We start from the raw sequence: 17676 nt of genomic DNA on the forward strand, positions 1-17676 counted from the left end.
AATATTGGTAAGTATAATCCACAAATGTTTCTTGGGATCTTCAATGTTTCAATGTAAGAGTCGAACTCCAGCCAGAGGAAGGTATGAGACCGATAAAAGACAAGGCTGGCATTAGGAAAAGAAAGTGGGCCCTTCTACGCCTCGTTCGTTCATTCATTCGCCTATTCCGCCTTAGACACCAGATCCTGTGCCAGGAGCTTAGGCTACCAAGATGAACTATATCCGGTGTCTATCCCAGGGAGTTGTAAAGAAACAAGTAAGACGCGGTTCCTGCGAGTGGGAGGGGCCTTTGGGCGAACGAGGCATGTCGTCTTCTCGAAGCCGGAGAAATTTGTCCTGCTGCCCCACCCACTCCCCCAACATGGCGCCCACCGCGAAACCCGCCCGGCCACCTCCGTGAGGGAATATTCCCACGCCTTCCTCCGATCTCCCTCCCGGGTTGGCCCGGGCTGACTCGCCGGGACCCCTCGGAGCTCAAGGCCCTGAGGCGCCGCGGGATCCCTGCGGCCCTCGCCCCAACCCAAGGCGGGCCCCGGTGGGCGTCGATGCGCGGCACCAGCGCGCCTCCTCCGCGCCCCGCCCCCCCGTGCCTCACGCCGCTTGCCGGCGTCGGCGCCTTTTGACGCCATCGTGGGCGTGTCGGCGCGAGCCACGACGTCGCGACGCGCTGACCACGGCGGTTGCGTTGGCCTGAACGGGGCTTCGTTTGCAAGTAATTTCCTGACGTTGCGGCGGGAACCGCACTCGTCTCAGACCCGGTAGGCGGCGGCGGCGGCGCGCCTGGGCGCTCCCGCCGCGCCCTGGACCGAGCGGCGGTGCAGAAGCTCGGCGGAGCGAATCAGGTGGGCGGCGGCGCGGCCGAGCTCACAGCACTAGCGCGCGCGCGCGCGCGCGCGGAGGGCGGGCCGAGCGGGGGGCGGTGCGGCAGCAGAGCCGCACCGACTTCCCGGGGACTGCTGGGGCGCCGCGGGGAGGCGGGCCGGGGGGCGGTGGGGCGCGAGCGGAGCGCGACCGACCTCCCTTTCTCTGCTGAGCTCCAGCGTCATTTCGGCCTCTCAGTTCTCCTGAATCCTGCTCCTGAGCTAGGTAGGCAACATGAGCCGCAGCCACTTGGATGGGAACGATGAGTTTGATGAGCAGTTGCGAATGCAAGAATTGTACGGAGACTCCGAGGACGGTGACACCCAGACCGAAGCCGGTGGAGAAACCGATTCTCTCGGGCAGCAGCCGACGGACACCCCCTACGAGTGGGACCTGGACAAGAAGGCTTGGTTCCCCAAGGTAGGAGAGTGCCACGGGCGCCACTGCAGAGCGGCCGCCTGGCCAGCCTCGCGGGGCACTCCTTTTGCGTTTGCATTGCTGAGGTCCTTGGTCCTTGGTCCTAACCCCCTTGGATAGCGACGCTTTTTTGTTGTTGTGTTTGTTGGCGCACCGGTGTGTAAAGGAAGATAAATCTTTAGGGTAGTGTCTTAAATGTGATTCTTAAGTCTTTTCTATGCTTTATTAATTTTGTCTGTGAAGGTTACAGTTGGTTATTACGTTGATGACTGCTTTTTATTGCAAAGAGGAAAAACACCAAGAGCAGATTAGTAGCTGTCCATTTCTGGTAGCCAACCCCACTTGTCCTAGGAACTCGGATGTTTAGCTTATGTACTATGTGCAAAATGCAGTTTTCTTGATAAAAGTAGCTGTTTATGTATCTTTACTAATTGAACTTTGTTTGCACCTTGCTTTACTTTCCTAGTAAATTGTGTCCCTAGGCATATATGTTTGAACCATACAACTACAGGAATAAGACTGCAGATGCACAGGATATAGATAGAAAAGATCTGTGGATGTTTGTTTGGAGTACTTGGAAATCGCTAAGTGTTTTTATTTCACTTTTGAAGTAAAATACTACTGTTAAACTTGGTTCTGTAAACTTTGTGGTAAAAGTGTCCTTTGAATCTGACTCTCATGAGCGGGAAAGGGCACACTAATAGCGCACAAATTGACTTGCGAGCCAGTGATACAAAACCTGTCTCACGCGATGGCACCTTTGTTTAAAAAAATTTTTTGCGACTTTTCTTTCCCATTCTGTATTTGTATATGTATTCCAATCCCTCCAGATTGCTAAAATTTACGATTTCACTTCTGTATTGGTAGTGTCAGATTGAGTGTAGGTTTGGTGTCTTCAGCATTCTGAATACAAAGGTCTGATAATGGATTAATGTGCGACTTTATCTTTTATGTTGTTGAAGCCCATACCTCTTCAAACTTTGAGTTTTATGTTTTCCCCATTCTATGCGTGCCTAATGTTGATTGATATGATGATATAACTATATTTCTTTAGTTGTGCAATAATGCTTTTCCCCCAAAGGGGAGGACGATAAATATAAGTTGAATTTGTCTTTAATTTGTTCTGATACTAAAAGATAACGTGATTTGATTTGTGATAAAGTTAAAATGTGCATTTAGTTTTACAACTGTTAACCCACCCCATTCTTTATGTACCGTATCAGAGTTCTGTGTGCACTCTGCATACAAATTTGTGCTTTCTGCATACAAATATGCATGTACAATAAGTACATGTGTGTAAGTACATGCTTATTGTACATGTATACACTTATTGTACACGTATATTTGTGCATCTGTACAGTAAAAGTGGATTCTGTGGTTACATTATTCACTGACTATTGGTTCTTATTGTTTTATTATCTGGTACTTCCCTTTGTTATATATGTATTTGTAGCCTTAGTCAATAGACTATAGAGAGGTAGTAATTTATAAATGAAACACCTAGAAAAGGTGGCAGCATCACTTAAAATGCTTTCAATCGTACCTCAGACTTTTGCATTGACCATCTGAGTACTTGTGTCTTGTTTTTTATCACTATATACACACTTTTCTGTATGAGGTGACTGTTTTTGGATTTACGCCTTAGTGACTACACCTGTTATCCACAGAAACAGTTCTGCGTTAAGTTGTAAACTATGCTGTAAAAACACAATTTAAACTTCCTATAGGTGGAAATAATTTAAAATTCCTCTGTCTCTGTCTTTTGAATTGCTTGTGTAGATCACTGAAGATTTCATTGCTACGTATCAGGCCAATTATGGTTTCTCTAATGATGGTGCATCTAGTTCTACTGCAAATGCTCAAGATGTCCATGCTAGGACTGCAGAGGAACAACCTCCACAAGAAAAAGCCCCAGAACCCACTGATCCCAGAAAGAAGGGAGAAAAAAGAAAGGCTGAGTCAGGTAACTGGGTCTAGCTCACAAATTTTAAGTGCAAAAATTAAAAATGTGGGTGCGTATATGTACGTTACTTTTTCGAGAATTATAATAGCTTTGAGAGCATAAGGTGAGTTTTTTCTTTAAGATAGTGTCAGAGTTATAAAGAATGAAGATAAACTGGCCATCTTTTTTCCAGGTAGGGTCAAAAACTAATTATTTGTCAAAAGATTTAAATATTTTGAAAGCTGGGTACTGATCTGAGTTAGTTTAACTTGGTCTTTTAAGACTAAGAGAAATGTCCTTGAAGTTTCAAGAAACTGCACTTTGTCAAGATTCCATAATATGACTCTTAACTTTCTTGCAAGTGTTTTATTTATTTCATTAATTTTGATTTCCAGGATGGTTTCATGTTGAAGAAGACAGAAATACAAATGTATACGTGTCTGGTATGTATAAATTTTTAACTAAGTTTAAGGTAGGAAATACTTAATTTTGAGATTTTTCACGAAGTGATTTTTAGCTTTCAGTTTCTCCAGAGTCCATTTTTTATCGAGCCATTTATATTAGTAAGGAATATATGTGTTTATTACAGAACCAAGAAATTTAGTGTGTAACTTTACATGCCAGCCTTTGGACCTGGTTAATGTAGCTTACAGCAGTGTGTCCCTTCACATTCAGTGAGGCCTTCAACAAAGCGTAGTTTTAATGTATACTTGAACACACAGAAATGTGAAATTTCTTCAGTTCTGTAAATGTAAAACTTTTCCATACATTTAGAAAAATCAACATTGCATTCACCTAAGTTATAGAGTTCTAATTGGTAGAATGTTAAGTAATTCACCTTTATAACCGATTATAAATGTTTTTTAATTAAATGACAGGTTTGCCTCCAGATATTACAGTGGATGAATTTATACAACTCATGTCCAAGTTTGGCATCATTATGAGAGATCCTCAGACAGAGGAATTTAAGGTCAAACTTTACAAAGATAACCAAGGAAATCTTAAAGGAGACGGTCTTTGCTGTTACTTGAAGGTAAGTTATATGATCAAATAAGTTTCTGTGTCTTCGTTTTTAACTCAGGAACCAGGGCTATAATGTCTATAGGTGATAACCAACACCAAGAACTATTCAAAACAGGATATGAAGAAAACCGGAATTTCGGTTAGTACCTGTGTGTATCACACTGGTAAGATTATTCACTTGTTTTAAGAAAGTATGTTATCTGGTTAAAGTATTATATAAGTATGTGAATGGAGTGCTTCTTTTGTCTTGAAAAACTCTCACTGGAAAGATGTCTTTATTGATGTGTACAGTCAATTCAGAATACATTTTAAAAATTCAAGAAGAAAAAAAAAAGCCAATGACGTTTTCCTTGTATACTGGAGTGAATTACACCAGGGTTCAGCAAACTCCAGTCCTGTTTTGGTAAATCCAGCTTTATGGAACACAGCCACACTAATTCACTTATGCATTTGTCTATGATTGCTTTTATATTTCATTGATAGAGCTGAGTGGTTGCAGCACAGACCTTGTGGCCTACAAACCCTAAAATATTTATGAACTGGCCCTTTAACAAAAGGACTTTTCTGACCCTTGAATTAGACCATACAGAGATGATAGCTTATGCTTACTGCTTTAAAATATTTTTTCGAATGCGAAAAAAGCGAGAGTGGTAATAAGAGAAATTTGCAGAACTGCATGTAGTCATAATACCATAAATTACACAAACCTTAATGCCAAAGGCAGCCATCATTTTTGGAACACCTGCCACCTTAGGAGCATGTGTTATACATTATCACAGGGTACAGAACAAATGAAGATGGCATTTATGTAAGTCAAAACCTGAAAATAATTACAGAGTAAAATCAAAATGGTAAAGCAAAGGTACAAACACCATGGGCGTGTTGTGAGTACACAGTATTCCAGTGGGATCAGAAGAGGGTAGGATTAAGCTGACAGCTTTTTGGGAAATAGGTTTTTGACTTGAATCTTAAATGTGGTGGTTTTGGGACGTGAGCATGACCATTTTAGGATGTTTGTAATATTAAAATATAAGGAGATTTGAGAGTCTTACACGTTCTTTAAGGATTATTAAAAAATCTGTGAACAGACTCTTAGGGCATTCTGTTAGATTTTTTAAATTTTTAAAGGAAAAAAATAGGGTTTTGAGACCCATAGCAATACAAGATTGTCAAAGCAGTTAATTGAGTTCCAGGAAAATGAAGCGAATTATTCCAGGACCCATATTTTATGTGAGCAGCTGAGTTTAGTTATCCATTTTTTTTTCTACAGATCCTCTGATCTTTGACTCTGTGTAGGGCTGATAAATGTCGCTTCTGTGTAAGACCCGGAATCCATACATGTATTTAATATAAAGTACAAGCCATCAGATAATTGTCTTCTACTTCTCAGTGTATTACAAACTTACATTTTAGTTGATGAACAAAAAAATTAAAGGCTGTCTATGCTGTTCCCAGTTCGTTGAGTCATCTCATCTCTTAAGTAAGAGTATTATATAGGATTTTAAAACAAATACACCTTAGAAATTAACAGGTTTGCTCCCCTCTTTCTACAGATGAGAAATTGCAGCCTTGAGAAAAGATTATACAATAATAATATAATTTGTTGAACACCTGTCATACGCTAGTCCTTGTCTTTTCCGTGCATTATTTCATTTAATTTAGTCAAGAACTTTGTGATGAAGATCTTACTATTTCCATTTTACAGATGATGGTATCGGGGCTCAGGAAGCTTGTATAATTTACCCACATTTACACGGCCGGTTAGGGACTGCTGTGTCTCGAATCCTGGTTTGGATTCTAAAGTTCTTTATCTCAAAGCGATAAAGCGATCTCATATATTAGTAATACATAAATATAAAAATTTAAATTATTGTATGTATAATTATAATTATCTAAAAAACTCCTTAAGTTTTATTTTGTTGTATAACTATATTTTATCTTACTTTTATAAAGAGAGAATCTGTGGAACTTGCATTAAAACTTTTGGATGAAGATGAAATTAGAGGCTACAAATTACATGTTGAGGTGGCAAAGTTTCAACTGAAGGGAGAATATGATGCCTCAAAGAAGAAGAAGAAGTGCAAAGACTATAAGAAGAAGCTGTCTATGCAACAAAAGTTTGTCATTTTTTTCCCTTTTGAAAGGTTCCTTGTATTCTAGAGTATATTTTTGGTAATAGCCATCTAGTTTTATTCTGTCAAATCTGCCTACACATTATATTAAAACAATTTCTTTAGATCATCAGGTACCTTTAGCAGGCTATACAATAGGATGATTTAGTAGTGGAGGGGATTTTAATTTTCCAAGGTGTTTAGTTGGTAATATAAGGGCTTAAATGAGCTAAGAGAAGCCATCTGTTTGGAAAACATTGATCAAATTAAATAATATAGTTTAGGCTTATGTACCAGAACCATTAATTTACTTTCTGTGCGGGTTGAAATCAGCTGTACCAGGAGCTAAATTTTTATATACAGGTTTGTTATAGGATTAGAAATGATAGGATTTTATAATTGTATTTACTGTGTAGTTGTATATACCATATGCATAATGTCATCAAGTTTCTATCATTCTGTTTGATATACTTTGAAATATTCCAGTTTTAAGAAATTAGCCAAACTAATACTTTTATCAGAGTAAATTCTAATGACACTTCTAACACCACCACACTTAAACTAATTTAAAATGATCATAAAAGCATTGGGTTATGTCTCATCGTTTTTCCAAGATTAGGTAAATTTGATAACATATTTTTTAAACAATATCAGTAAAATTTATGATTGTAACGGAGTGAGTAGTTTTACATATTTCAGTGCAGTTTGTTTTTTATAAAGTACCTAAAAACCAATATAATTTAAAAATAGTTTTTAGCCTCAAAATATATCTTTCTGGACTCATAAACGCTAAGAATTAGAGGTTTTTCAAGGGTCTCATTGGAATATTTGTATAACCAGACAGCAGTTGCCCTGGAGAACATTTATTCTGGGGATTTTTTCAGATATTGGGGCCATTTTGCCCCTGCCTTTTATTTTATTTTATTATTTATTTGAGACAAGAGTCTCGCTCTGTTGCCCAGGCTGGAGTGCAGTAGTGCAGTCTTGGCTCACTACAACCTACACTTCCCGGGTTCAAGTGATTCTCATGCCTCAACCTCTCTAGTAGCAGGGATTACAGACGTGCAGCATCACGCTCAGCTAATTTTTGTATTTTTAGTAGAGATGGGGTTTCACCATGTTGTCCAGGCTGGTCTTGAACTCCTGACCTGAAGTGATCTGTCCGCCTCCACCTCCCAAAGTGCTGAGATTATAGGTGTGAGCCACTGCACCCGGCCCCCTGCCCATTATTTTTATTTCAGAAAGTTACCTGACTAGAACTGTGACTGAAATAGTTTGTTGTTGTAAAATCCAGTAATTATTATTATTAGATACTCATCAAAGTATTGTATGAACAACTCATTTTTTTCTCTCTCCAACTCTGAAGCAAAATTTACAGTTTGTTGTTACTGCTTCATTGCCTCAGGCAGCTGGATTGGAGACCTGAGAGGAGAGCTGGGCCATCCCGGATGCGCCATGAGCGAGTTGTCATCATCAAGAATATGTTTCATCCTATGGATTTTGAGGTAGGAAGTGGTGTGCCCACTGATAGAAATGCTGATAGGCTTTCTTTCAAGGGAGCCTGGAGCTTGCCTCACCCCATCTTTGTCATGTCACCTCCTGCGTGTTTGTGCAGTGAGTAGTAAAGGAAGATGGAGCCAAGAGGCTACTTCAGTTTTTTTTTTAATTTCTCTTCCCTTTGTTTAGCCCAGTGTTGTTTTAAAGTATATCCCAGATAAGAGTGTTTAATAACCGTACTGCACCCCAGCTACTTGGTATGGGAAATCACTGAAAAATACCATCATTAAAAGATTTATGGGAACTGCTTGTGAATTTTGAGTGCAGTTCAACAAGTGTGGACTGATTTTGGTGGGGAGTACCAGCTTCACAATTGTAAATGCAGACTTCAGTTTAATATTAAAAGTTATAATGCTTAATGTCCCTGTAAAATTCCAATAACAGCAAGTAAAAGTGAATGATTAAAATAGTATTTTAATCATTTTCTTAAAATGATTTTAAAAAGTGAATGGAACTGCCCTTCCTCCCCTCAAAAAACTGAATGAAGGAAGAACAAAGAACTACTTAAGGAGTTCTAAGGAATATTGTCATCAAAGTACCTTTATTTTTTTATTTTTATTTTTATTTTTTTTGAGACGGAGTTTCGCTCTTGTTACCCAGGCTGGAGTGCAATGGAGCGATCTCGGCTCACCGCAACCTCCGCCTCCTGGGTTCAGACAATTCTCCTGCCTCAGCCTCCTGAGTAGCTGGGATTACAGGCACGCGCCACCATGGCCCAGCTAATTTTTTGTATTTTTAGTAGAGATGGGGTTTCACGAAGTTGACCAGGACGGTGTCGATCTCTTGACCTCGTGGTCCACCCTCCTCGGCCTCCCAAAGTGCTGGGATTACAGGCTTGAGCCACCTTTATTTCAGAAAGTTTTCTGACTGTAACTGTGACTGAAATGCAGTTTGTTGTAAAATTCAATAAGTATCATTAATAAATAACAAAGTATTGTATGAACAACTTTTTTTTCTCTCTCCCACAAGTCTGAAGCAAAATGTACAGTTTGTTGTTACATTCTGCCTCTATTCTCTTCTCTGTCTACTGGTGTGGAGCAACTTTATTGTATAGTGGAGAAACAACTATTCTCTCCCTGGTTCTGAAAGTAGTGATAGCAAGTTATACAGAAAGCAGGTTAGGCTGGGCGCGGTGGCTCATGCCTCTAAACCCAGCTACTTGGGAGGCTGAGGTGTGAGGATCACTTGAGTCCAGGAGGCAGAGGTTGCAATGAGCTGAGATCATGCCACTGCACTCCACTCAAGCCTGGGCGACAGAGCGAGACTCTGTCTCAAAAAAGAAAAACTCAGATACAAAGGTACATTTTCTCACTGTATGCCAGCACTGTTCAATAGAAATATAACATGAGCCACATGTGTAATTTACATTTTTGTGTAGCCACAATAAAAATATAACATGAAATGGGAAATTATTTTTAATAATGAATTTTATTTAACCCAGAACATCCTAACTATAATTTCAACATGTAATGTAGATAAAAGTGTTAGTGAGCTATGTTACATTGCTTTTTGTTTCATTTGGTACCAAGTCTTCACAATATGGTGTACATTTCACGTATATAGGACGCCTCAGTTTGGACTAGCCACATGCAGTTAGTGGCCACCATCTTGGACAGCACAAGTTTAGATTGCCAAGGAATGAGAAACATGGTTTATTTCTTCCAAAAAAAATTAATGAGAGTTGACTGCAGAAGGTTCCAATGCCTGAGTCTGATTTTAGTCTTAGATTGCTTGGAAAGTTTTGTCTTTTTAAAATGACCACATGTGTAGCTAGGTAGATTAAAAAATCTCCCTAAAGGAGATCACTCCCTTTAAGCTTCAGGGTACTATATAGCAATGAAGATCTGTTAGGTTTTCAGGCTGCTATAAATGGAAACAAGGGTTTGAGAAGACTTTGGCTAAGATTTGATAATATAAGAAAACCACTGAGGCCAGGCTCAGTGGCTCACGCCTATAATCCCAGCACTTTGGGAGGCCGAGGCGGGTGAATCACCTGAGGTTAGGAGTTTGAGACCAGCCTGGCCAACATGGTGAAACCTGTCTCTACTAAAACACAAAAATTAGCTGGGTGGCGTGCGCCTGTAATCCTAGCTACTTGGGAGGCTGAGGCAGAAGAATCTGTTAAACCTGGGAGGCAGAGTCTGCAGTGAGCCAAGATTGCGCCATTGCACTCCAGCTTGGGCAACTGAGCAAGACCCCGTCTTCAAAAACAGAAAGAAAAGAAAAGCACTAAGATACTGGTATAGAAATAAAGGTAATGCCTACCCCCACCATGGAATCACACTTAAAAGTTGTTAAACATGTTGAAACAGTTTTTGTTTTGTTTTGTTTTTTGAGATGGAGTCTTGCTATGTCGCCCAGGCTGCAGTGCAGTGGCACAATCTCAGCTCACCAAAACCTCCGTCTCCCAGGTTCGAATGATTCTCCTGCCTCACCCTCCTGAGTAGCTGGGATTAGAGTCACCTGCCACCTTGCCTAGCTAATTTTTGAATTTTTGGTAGAGACGGGTTTCACCATGTTGGTGAGGCTGGTCTCAAACTCCTGACCTCGTAATCTGCCTGCCTCGGCCCCCAAAGTACTGGGATTACAGGCGTGAGCCACCACACCTGGCCTTTTTTGTTTTTAATATAGTCTGATTTTCTTGGTGAATAAAAGATACTAGAAACAGTTTATCAAATTCTTAAAAAGATTTTTTTGAATGTTGGCTATGTACAAAAGGCTGTGCTGTTTTCTGTGAGGTATTTGAAACTCAATAAAACAAGGTTCCTGCCTTCTGAAAGCACTCAGTCTAATAGGAGCCAACCACACACGCGCACGCGCGCGCACACACGTCATCATCATCATCATCATCAAAAGCCATAACTTTTATTCTCCACTCCTCATTCGTCTCAGGTCTGATAATTTTGTATAAAGCAAATTGGCTGCTTCTCCAAAACTGGGTTTTATAAGTGGGGAAATCCAGATTTCTGCCAACTGTAGTTTCAGAAGCCTCAGACTTACGCAAATGGGTACGATTTTATATTTTTTATTTTAAATCCTATTTCAGTAACACACCTGCCAGTTGCTTATTTTTGTTTTTTGAAGAACCTTAGGGGAGGAAAGCCACTTTTTTGTAATTCCCTGTAGTTCATTTCTCTTTAGCCAATGAGAATAATGAAAGCCTGTAAGAAAGAAAGATGCACTTCAGTGTTTCCTAGAAAGTGTAAGTCACCTTCAATAGAAATTTATAGATAGGATGTCTTCATTTATATTTGTATGTAGTTAAAATTCAAGCTGATAATGTAGCTTGTCCTGAGCCCTCTTTATGCATTGGTACTTGGAGAGAGATTTGTTAATTCCCAGAGGGAGTTTTTAATCATTTTCTTGTTGTAGGGAGATTTCCACATGAACTCCAGACTACTAGAAACAGCAGTACTTGAGTGTTCTTAATAGCCTCATAGTTGCAAGAAAGCAACAGCTAAGAATGTATTTATTGCGTGCTTAACAGCTCCTTATTGTGTGGTTCTGTTGCAGTGTGGTAGGAGATAAGATGAACAGGAATCCTTATAAGGTTTATTCTGTGAGTTAAAATGCATCTTGGAAGCACAAAAATCAGTCTTTGGACACTTAATCAATAAAAGGGATATCTCTCTTTCCTCTCTTCTCCCTCCCTCTCCCCCCTCCCCCCCACATTACATTTCTGTAAATAGGAATGTATCCAAAACAAAAAGCAAAGGGCTCTCATCAGTGTGATGGTGAGGCCCACGCAGAACATAGAAATTAACAGTCTGACTGAATATGCACCTCAGGACTTCCACCTTCTCCTGCTCTGATACTATAAGCCCCTTCTGCTGGCTGTGGTACTTGTCATTTCCTTTGTCGTAAAGCAGGGCAAACCTGTAGGAGTAGCAGTGGGTGTAGTAATCTAATTTAATTTGATTTTGAGTTTTTAAAACATTTTATAGACTGCAAAACACAACTAACCTTAAGCGAAACCTTTTTCTGTTTGTTGGTTTATCAGAACAAGAAATTGGACTCTCAGGATTTATAGTTAAAGAAGGGAGCAAACCCATTTTAATCATGCATATTTTTCAGGATGATCCATTGGTGCTGAATGAGATCAGAGAAGACCTTCGAGTAGAGTGTTCAAAGTTTGGACAAATTAGGAAGCTCCTTCTCTTTGATGTAAGTTCTTGGCTTGGACATATGGCTCCTAAAGCAATCTTAGTTAAATTCTTCCCAGATGTGAGTGTACCCCTGAATTTTAGGTTAATGTTTTTATATAGTAGTCCACTGTCATGGTAATCATCTACTAGCAGTAATTAGATGAACATGGATTACAAGTCAAGCACGGCTTTGATAGATTTGGTATGCCTTGCTTATTTTCCGTCATCATTACCCTAGAGGATGAGATCAGGTGAAAAAAGGTACAAGAAAAATGTATGAGATCTCTGGTTCCCGATTAGTCACGTTTTCCTCTCTTTGTGAATTATACTTGTCCTCCATATTTGGAACAACCAGGAAAAATATTCTCCTGTGTATTTCCTCTTCTCACCCTTTTTTTTTTACTTCCACAATTGACACCCAATAATTAAAGAGTCAGCATTTATTGCTTGTGTATAACAAGCTACTTTACATGTTACTTCATTTAATCCTCAAACCTCTTTGAGGCAGGTGAGCACTATTATACCCATTTTACAGATGGGGAAGCTGACACTTTAGACGTTGAGCACCTTGTCCAAGGTTATTCATCTGGTAACTGACAGAACCAGGATTTAATCCCAGGGCAGTATGACTTCAGAGTTTACACTTTTAACAATTATACTGTCCTGCTTCTCATTAGACAGGGATGTCAGCAGAAACATTTCCAAGTCCACTGTGCTTGGTTCTTGCTAGATAAGATTAAGGTAAAAAAGCAGCTGACTGCATGTCACTGGCTGGGATAAAAGGGAAGAAAGACTTCATACTTCAAAGTATCAGAGAGAACACTACCACTTACCTGCTTCGTGAAATGTATGTGTTTTATCTTTAATCGTATCATTCACTCCTTTTTTTTTTTTTCTTATCTTTCTAGAGACACCCAGATGGTGTGGCCTCTGTGTCCTTTCGGGATCCAGAGGAAGCTGATTATTGTATTCAAACTCTGGATGGAAGATGGTTTGGTGGCCGTCAAATCACTGCCCAGGCATGGGATGGGACTACCGATTATCAGGTAAATTCTGCAACTTGTCAAGGGCACACACATTGTTTCATTACCAACAAATACTGATCCTTCAGATTTAAGCTTTGGATCTGGTTTACTCTATTTAACATAACAATGCTTCTTTTATTTTTACTTATACATTTTTACATTTTTTATTCTTCCTCTTTCAATACTGCTTTTAAATAATATTTTGCATTCAGAAGATAGAGAAATGTTTGAGTCTTTCAGTTTGTAAGTCTGAAAGTTTGAAGCTTGTTCAGAAAAGTAATAAGAACAGAACACATTCAACTAAATGTTTCTCTTCCTTTGTACGCTGTCACATATGGACAGAGCTCAAATACTAACTTTTTAAGAGATGAGACATTTCTGTAGTACTGTGATATTTGGCCTTTAAGGTCAACTCTCACAAATATAGTTTTGAAAACTGAAGACAGAGTATTGCTTTCATTTCCTAAGAAGAGATGCTTTATAAAATTAAGGTCGTTTCATCAATATTAGAAATGTTCAGATAAGTAACTTTTTGCCTAAAACTTATTTTAATGGCAGTCTCCATTTATCCACAGGTGGAGGAAACCTCAAGAGAAAGGGAGGAAAGGCTGAGAGGATGGGAGGCTTTCCTCAATGCTCCTGAGTCCAACAGAGGCCTTAGACGCTCAGATTCTGTCTCTGCTTCGGCAAGGGCAGGGCCTTCTAGAGCAAGGCATTTTTCCGAGCACCCCAGCACATCTCAAATGAATGTTCACGAAGCTGCAGCTAGAATGGCATTTGAAGAACCTATAGATGAGAAGAAGTTTGAAAAGACAGAAGATGGGGGAGAATTTGAAGAAGATGCTTCTGAAAAAAATGCTAAAGAAGGTGGCCCCGAAGACGAGGCCGAAGAAGGCTGCCCTGAGAAAGAATCTGAAGGCAGCTGCCCCCCAAAAGAGTGTGAAGACAGCAGTCCCATAAGAGGATCTGAAGAGGGTATTCCTAAAATAGAGTCAAAAAAGAAGACACTCAAAAATGATTCTGAAGAGAACGGCCTTGGAAAAGAATCTGCAGATGACCCCAACAAGGACTCTGAAGAGGAGGCTGGACCCAAAAAAGAGTCTGAAGAAGGTGACTCAGAGAAAGAATCTGATGAAGACTGCTCTGAAAAACAGTCTGAAGATGGCTCTGAAAGAGAATTTGAAGAAAATGGTTTCGAGAAAGATTTGGATGAGGATGGCTCTGAAAAGGAGCTTCCTGAAAATGTTCTTGACAAAGAGTTAGAAGAAAATGACTCCGAAAACTCCGAATTTGATGATGATGGCTCTGAAAAAGTGTTAGATGAGGAAGGCTCTGAGGGTGAGTTTGATGAAAATTCAGATGAAAAGGAAGACGAGGAGGATACATATGAAAAAGTATTTGATGATGAGTCCAATGAGAAAGAGGATGAAGAATATGCAGATGAAAAGGGGCTTGAAGCCGCTGCTAAAAAGAAAGAAGAAGGTGATGCGGATGAAAAGCTGTTTGAAGAGTCAGACAAGGAGGATGAAGATGCAGATGGAAAGGAAGATGAAGATGCTGATGAAAAGTTATTTGAAGATGATGATTCCAACGAGAAGTTGTTTGATGAGGAGGAAGATTCCAATGAGAAGTTGTTTGACGATTCTGATGAGAGGGGGACTCTGGGTGGTTTTGGGAGTGTTGAAGAAGGTCCCCTATCCACTGGCAGCAGCTTTATTCTCAGTAGTGATGATGATGATATGTAATCCCCTAAACTTGCTTCTTAGGGAGAGTCCTCCATCTACATTTGCCTGTGCTTCAGGGTAATTACTAGTAGTGTTACATGAACATGTGCATAGTGGTAGGATGCCATCACATTAATACATTGAAGTTTTTCATTGTTACCTGTACCTAATGGTTTTAAATATATGTTAGTTGACTGTTCAGTTATAATGTCATAGTTACAATGCAAGTAAACTGGATACTTGTTCTTTTGTCAGATTTGTTAAATGCATGCAGAATAATATTTTTAAAAGGATTGAAGTTTGTGATATTCATCAATAAAAGTAAGTTGGTAATTGCAAAAACTGAAAATTCAGCTTGAGTTAAATTATATTTTAAATTCTTGATATTGCTTTATTTACACTGAGGGTTGGTGTTTCTGAGGACTTGAATCCTTTGGAGTCTCCTTGCTTCCTACTGGTATTGGCATGTGTGTCCCCATTTCCTCTCTCTAAACCAGAACGCGTTCCTAAACTCAGAAAGCAGATGAATAACCCTCTGGATTTTTTTTTCTGCCTAGTCCTTGCAAATTAACTTTTATTTGTTTTCTACCCTCTTTCCATTAAAATTGACTCTTAGATGTGCAAAAGTGAACTCCCTGTGGTCCACAGCTCCCATTATTATTAGAAATCTAGAGAAATAGATTAGAATTCTACCTTGTACTGTTAGCCTCTTTGGGCCCCTTTAGAAGTTAATTCAAGTTAGAGGACTTCTTCCCAGAAAAAAATGTACACACTACACTACACAACTTGGGTATAGTTTGGGGAGGTTCATGGCTGCCCTGAAGTTTAAGAACTTCATGTATGCTTCAGTTGTTCATTTTTTAGAATCATAGTGCCTAGCACTGTGCAAAGTTGTGTTGTCCCAATAAAACTGTGAGTCTTGATTATACTTCCCAAAGTCAGTATTGATAAATTTATTTCTGATGTAGCATTAAGAAGTTATTCTCAGAAATCAGAAGCATTAAACTGCAGTTACTATCGTATCAGTAAGTGTCACTCTCTAGATAACAGTTCCTATACTTTGAGTCAATTTTTATTTTGAGAATTTTTTAGTTGATGTCTAGGATTTCATAAAAATCAGGATTTTCACCAGGGATATGCCAGTAAATGAGGTGAAGAAAGTTAAGTATAGAAAAATTGCAAACCAAAATAGTGTTTCCTTTAAGCCAGAGGCATTTAAACTTGAGTTTATTAGAAAATTAGTTTTCTAAATGAATGCTTTGCCTTCTGTACACAGTTGTTAGGACACATAACTCTACAACAAATTCGCTCTGAGACCATTAGGAGAATTCGTTTCATTCTTTACATTAAAATTTATAATTTTGGAAATCCAGAATTTCTCAAAAGAATATACTATTTCTGTTTTAGGTACTAACCATTGCCTAGTAAAGACTCCCTGCCACAATTTTGGGACAGAAAATGCATTAAAAAGAGTAAACTTTAACTACTTGGGGGGTTTTGAATAAAGTCATCGCCACCCCTGGCAGGTTAACCATCTTCTGTGTGAACTTGCATGTGTGTGTGTGTGTGTGCATGTGTGTGTGAATGGATTTCAGTTAATACTGTCCCAAATATTTTGATTACAATTTGATTGATATCATATACTCAGGTTCTTTTCACATACACTGGAAGTGAAAAGTCACAAACACCTGTAAAATGGCAATTTATGAGATAAACAACAGAAATTAAAGTCATAAAGCACACACATAGCTACCTTTTCATTAATCAGATTTTATTAGTCCTGAAAACTGAATTTACTGGGAGGCAAGTATACATCCTATTATCAAAAGAAAAATGGTATGTGGGGGGGGTGGATTTTAAGCCCAGCAATGCTGAACTATCAGCTGATAACTATTAAGTTTAATGCTCCTTACAGTTATAATTTACACAAAATATGAAATAATGCATTCAATCCCAAAGGCATAAGCCAGAAGTGGCTTCAGGCATACCTTTGAATGACTTCAATGCCCTGCTCTCTGAGTCCACAAGTACCTTGTACAAGAACAAACATGAAACTGTTAGAAAAAGACATTTCTAATCTTTGCAATATTAATAAAATATTGAAATGATTATTGCTTTCTACAAAAGAAATGTAATAAGGGCAAAATTGGAGTAACCTAAGTATCTGTTTCCTTCCTTCTCAAGTTGTAATAGCTCTGGGCTCTTTCTGAAGCCCTGAGGAGCCAAATCCAGTTCATTTGGAAGCTGCTACCTCTTCCTTTTCAGAGTATAATCTATTTTCCTGATGTAAATTATTCAGTCATTTCTGACGCTTGGCAAGGAGGTAGGGATTAGCTAATATTCTGAGTATGCCTTTCTCAATCATGTGAATGTAATTTTTTTTAAAGATAAACCAAACATTTCCATGTAATGCAGAGAAGTGCTGTTAATTAGTTTGAACAAAGCCATGGCCCGGAGAACAATGGAAGGCTTATAAATTTGCCCTTTGTGAATATTTGTCAATATTCTTGTAGGTTTTTCTTTATTGAGTCTCATATACAAGCTGTATGCCTTTCTTTGGATGGTAACTTCATTTGAAATCCGTTTGCTCAAATGATTTTTCTCCTCACCATATGGGCTTTGTGTATATCTTCCTAGAACTTCCCTGACAGAAGGAAAAAAAAGTTAAAATTATTCCCTTCGAAAATCACAAACTGATACTGCAGATAGCCTAAATTCTTGGATGCCAGTTATTACAGGGGACGATTGCTTGAGAAAAAGACTTCAGAGTATAAAGTTGACTTTTAGCTATTCAGAGCCCCACAGGTTTGTTTTGCTCTCCATTTGAATCCAAGAAGATACTGCTGTTAAGGTATGCTGATGCGTTATACT

At 39.1% G+C, this 17676-nt stretch overlaps 1 protein-coding gene across 4 annotated transcripts; it reads left to right on the forward strand.

Annotated features, from left to right (window-relative positions):
* Positions 1-644: 644 nt before the first annotated feature.
* On the forward strand, positions 645-15154 carry HTATSF1 (HIV-1 Tat specific factor 1). Of its 4 annotated transcripts, none has more exons than XM_002763306.7 (10): positions 645-842; positions 1060-1281; positions 3058-3241; positions 3616-3663; positions 4099-4253; positions 6197-6360; positions 7760-7859; positions 11986-12075; positions 12965-13102; positions 13657-15154. In XM_002763306.7, exons 2-10 carry the CDS (start codon positions 1096-1098, stop codon positions 14824-14826), a joined length of 2235 nt encoding a protein of 744 aa, XP_002763352.3. In that variant the 5' UTR covers positions 645-842; positions 1060-1095; the 3' UTR covers positions 14827-15154. The 4 variants fall into 4 exon arrangements, with proteins under 4 accessions (XP_002763352.3, XP_008988216.3, XP_078220265.1 ...); XM_008989968.4 differs by having other exon boundaries at positions 1087-1281; XM_078364139.1 differs by having other exon boundaries at positions 645-758.
* Positions 15155-17676: the final 2522 nt, after the last annotated feature.

The sequence above is a fragment of the Callithrix jacchus genome, chromosome X (genome assembly GCF_049354715.1).
Source record: "Callithrix jacchus isolate 240 chromosome X, calJac240_pri, whole genome shotgun sequence".
NCBI lineage: Eukaryota > Metazoa > Chordata > Mammalia > Primates > Cebidae > Callithrix > Callithrix jacchus.